The 3,846-nt window shown below is 55.0% G+C and overlaps 1 protein-coding gene across 1 annotated transcript; it reads right to left on the bottom strand.

The window, feature by feature from the left end:
- Positions 1–842: 842 nt before the first annotated feature.
- Positions 843–3,627, bottom strand: LOC114932810 (uncharacterized). The gene is made up of 3 exons (XM_029305213.2): positions 3,342–3,627; positions 2,770–3,272; positions 843–2,579 (listed from the first exon to the last, which is right to left on the bottom strand). The coding sequence occupies exons 1-3, from the start codon at positions 3,625–3,627 to the stop codon at positions 843–845; spliced, it is 2,526 nt and encodes an 841-aa protein (XP_029161046.2).
- Between the last annotated feature and the right edge of the window lie 219 nt (positions 3,628–3,846).

Below are 3,846 nucleotides of genomic sequence, written 5' to 3'. Positions count from 1 at the left end.
GCCTCGTCGTCGACAGCTTGATCGCAAATCGGAGTAATGGAAATTAGGCCTCGTCTTACATTAATTTCTACTGTATCCAAAAAATCCGCGCCGATAAGTAGTCCATACTGTAAAACGGTATCCGGGACGACCCGAATAAGTATCGAATAAGAAAAATTGTCGATCATAATTTCTGTTTGGAATTCACCAAAAGCCGACGCGCGATAGCCGCCTACTTCGCAAAATTCCATCTCCGATGCGCGCAGTTTCGGTGACCCCACCCTAGCGTGTTCGCTGGCTCGCATTATTGATATGTCGCTTCCCGTATCTATTAACGCGGTGATAATTCGATTGCTTATTAGCACGTCCTTTGTATATTTCTTACGCTCTATTTGTGAAACCGCTGCGATGACAGTTTTCTTCAGTTCACCATTTCTTTTAGGGCACTTTAATGCGATGTGCCCATGTTTACGGCATTCAAAACATTTAGGGCCGAGATTTTTCGTCGGGCAATTCGCACTGACATGCTCTCGGGCACCACAGTTGAAACAGCGCACGTGCTCCGCCGGATTTAGGCAAAGGAATGCTGAATCGATCAGCTGTTTGTTCTCGAGTGTAATGGTTAGAAGCGTGTAGGCTAAAGCGTTGCGAAGACCGTGATAATTTTGATCTTCGGGAAAGTATGGCGTATAGTGATAGTGTGTGTCGTGATTGTGATGAGAATAGTGGAGTGATGAGAGGGGTGTAGGGATAAGAAGAGAGGAGCGATGAGTAGAGTGAGGTGATGATTGATGTGCAAGTGAATGTGAAGATGGATCAACAAAGAGTTTCAAGACAAAAATTATGCGACGTGTGCTTTTTAATTACGGTGAGGCTTGGGAGCCGTCGGTCAGAAATACTAGTTTATTCACGGGTCGCGTTAAATTGGTGCCCGCGGTGCGGACGTCGACTACGCGAACGTTATCGTCGGAACCTGGGTGCAGTCGCGTTATGCGAGCAAGCGGCCACCGTGTTGGTGGAGTGATCTCGTTCCGTACTAGGCAGAGTCGACCGACGCGAGCCTCCTGATTAATTCGGGACCATTTTGGTCGATGGGCCAGCGTTTTTAAATATTCGTTGACCCACCGAGACCAGAAATGGTCCTTCATTTGTTGCAGGAGCTGCCACCGTGAGAGACGTGCCGACGGCTCTCGTTCGAGCGACGGCTCGGGGATCGTCGCGAGAGCGGAGCCGACCAGGAAGTGACCGGGTGTCAGAGCTGCTAAATCCTCCGGATCGTCAGATAATGGCTGCAGCGGTCGGGAATTGAGGCAGGCCTCAATCTGGGCGAGTAGGGTCGCCATCTCTTCATAGATGAGGGTTGCTTCACCTATGACTCGCCGAAGATGATGCTTCATGGCCTTCACGACGGCTTCCCACAAGCCGCCGAAGTTAGGTGCCGCCGGCGGGTTAAAACGCCACCGGATTTTTTCCTGGGCGGCGCAGGATGCTATGCGGCGTCCGTCGGCACTGGCGGTGGAGAACAGTTGCTTTAGCTGCTTGTCGGCACCCACGAAGGTGGTGCCGCAGTCGCTATACAGCGAGTGGCATACTCCTCTCCTGGCGATGAACCGGCGCAAGGCGGCAAGGAAGGCGTCGGCGGTGTAGTCCGAGGCTGCGTCGAGGTGGACTGCCCTGGAGGCTAAACAAACAAACACAACGATAAACCCTTTGGTCGTCTTGTGTCCACGGCCCCTTGTTGTTCGCATCCAAACCGGTCCGGCGTAGTCTACGCCGGTATGAAGGAACGGCCGGCCTGGCGTGACCCTTGGTGCGGGAAGATTTCCCATCAGCGGCTGAGGAGTGGCGGCCCGCCACCTTGTGCACCTTACGCAGCGGCTGATGCGGCTCTTCACCAGCGAGCGACCTCGAGGAACCCAATACTCCTGGCGAAGAGAACACAAAGACAGCTGGGTACCGCCGTGCAGCGTCCGCTTGTGGTGGTCGTCGACGATGAGGCAAGTGTAGTTTGATTTGCTTGGTAGTATTGGTGGATGCGTGGCATCGAATGGCAGCTGAGCATGTTTCAGGCGCCCGCCGACGCGTAGGAGCCCCTCGCTGTCCAGAAATGGACTGAGCTTTAGCAGGGAGCTTCGCGACGGCAGGGGTTGCTCCCTTTGTAGATGCCTAATTTCATCTTTGTATGCGGCAGCCTGGACTGTCTTCAACCAAGAGATCCGGGCTTCCTCGATCTCGTCGGCGCTGATCAAGCCGAGCTGGCCGTGCTCGTGGGGCTGACGGTGGATCCGCAACCAGCGACGGCACCACGCAGTGATCCGGAGCAATCGTTGTAGCGAGGAGTATCGGAACAGCATCTCAGGTTCGGTCCTCAGTTCGGCGATGGCGGCGACGTGAGTGCGGACTCGCCTCTCTGGGAGGTCATCCTCTGGAAGCTCCTCGCTGTTGGTCGTCCAAGGGTGGCTCCCGGCTGACAGCCACGACGGACCTTGCCACCAGAGTGAGTTGTCCTCCAGCTCGCTGGGGTAGAGTTCTCTGGAAGTGCAGTCCGCGGGATTATCTCGGTCGGGGACGTGATGCCAGTGGGCGTCCGGAGTCAGCGTCTGGATCTCGCTCACTCGGTTAGCCGTAGGTGATCCAGGACGAGGGGTGACCCCGAATCCAACCGAGAGTCACAGTGGAATCCGACCACAGGTGTAGAGGTGCCTTCTCTGCGCCAATAAGAGGGACGACGTGGGCGACCAGTCGAGCGAGAAGACTGGCGGCCGATAACTCTAAACGAGGTAAGGATACCTGCTTCAACGGAGCCACCTTGGTCTTCACAGCTAACAGCGTCACTCTGCTACTTCCGTTTGTTTTGGTTCGCAGGTAGAGGACGGCGGCGTAGGCACGTTCGGAGGCATCGACAAACCCGTGAATTTTCTGATGAGAGTCCGCTACGCTGCCTAACCAACGAGGCACCCCCAGGTTTTCCAATGCAGCTAGCTCGTCCTGGAACCGCAGCCATTTCCTTGCTTCCTCGGTTGGCAGAGATGCGTCCCAGTCAAGGCCCAGCAGCCAGGTAGTTTGAATGTTGATCTTGGCCAGCACGGTAGTTGGAGACAGCCAGCCGAGTGGATCAAACAATTTCGCCGTCAAGGAGAGGACCGATCTTTTAGTGACCGCCGAGAGGGTGATCTGATGAGTAGCGAAGGCGAAGCGATCGTCGCACGGTTGCCATCGAAGTCCGAGAGTGGAGTGACTCTCTCCGGGCAGCCACCATCTGGCCTCTTGTTGCAGGCGCGCGTCCGGTTCCACTAGGCTCAGCAGGTAGGAGGCGTTGGTGGATCATTTTTTGAGCGTGAACCCGCCCGCCGTGCATATACTCGTCAGCTGTCTTATCATGGTTTCTGCATCTTCTAGATTTTCGGCACCGGACAGGATGTCGTCCATATAGACATCGCCCCGCAGGATATCGGCGCCTTTCGGAAAGCGATGCTCCTCATCCTCGGCGAGTTGGCGTAAGGTGCGGATGGTCAGATACGGAGCACATGATAGCCCGTAAGTAACGGTGCACAACCAATACTCTTGGACGTCGGTTTTATAATTATCTCTCCATAGGATTCGTTGCAGGCTTCGGTCGTCTGGATGCACGAGGATCTGCCGATACATTTTTTCGATATCGGTCGCGAAGACGAAGCGATGGTGTCGCCAACGCAGCAGAATGTCAGCCAGTGATGGAAGCAGATTCGGTCCTGTGGCGAGATTTTTGTTGAGGAAGTCTCCGTTAGGCAAGGAGCTCGAGCCGTTGAAGACTATCCTCAATTTTGTGGAGGTGCTGTCTGGACGCAACACACCATGATGCGGCAGGTAGCAGGCACCTCGATGCGA

The sequence above is a fragment of the Nylanderia fulva genome, unplaced genomic scaffold, assembly GCF_048542155.1.
Source record: "Nylanderia fulva isolate GAGA-0341 unplaced genomic scaffold, ASM4854215v1 Scaffold144, whole genome shotgun sequence".
Taxonomy (NCBI): domain Eukaryota; kingdom Metazoa; phylum Arthropoda; class Insecta; order Hymenoptera; family Formicidae; genus Nylanderia; species Nylanderia fulva.
Note: the sequence above shows the minus strand (reverse complement) of the source record. Positions and strands in the feature narration are given on the sequence as shown.

What these genes read in the sequence shown, in the direction of transcription:
- LOC114932810 (XM_029305213.2), bottom strand. Translation starts at nt 3,627, where the DNA reads ATGTATCGGCAGATCCTCGTGCATCCAGACGACCGAAGCCTGCAACGA. An exon ending in CATGATAAGACAGCTGACGA is followed by an intron (nt 3,273 to 3,341) that starts GTATATGCACGG and finishes TGCTGAGCCTAG; the next exon opens with TGGAACCGGACGCGCGCCTG. An exon ending in AGGTGGCTCCGTTGAAGCAG is followed by an intron (nt 2,580 to 2,769) that starts GTATCCTTACCT and finishes AGCGAGATCCAG; the next exon opens with ACGCTGACTCCGGACGCCCA.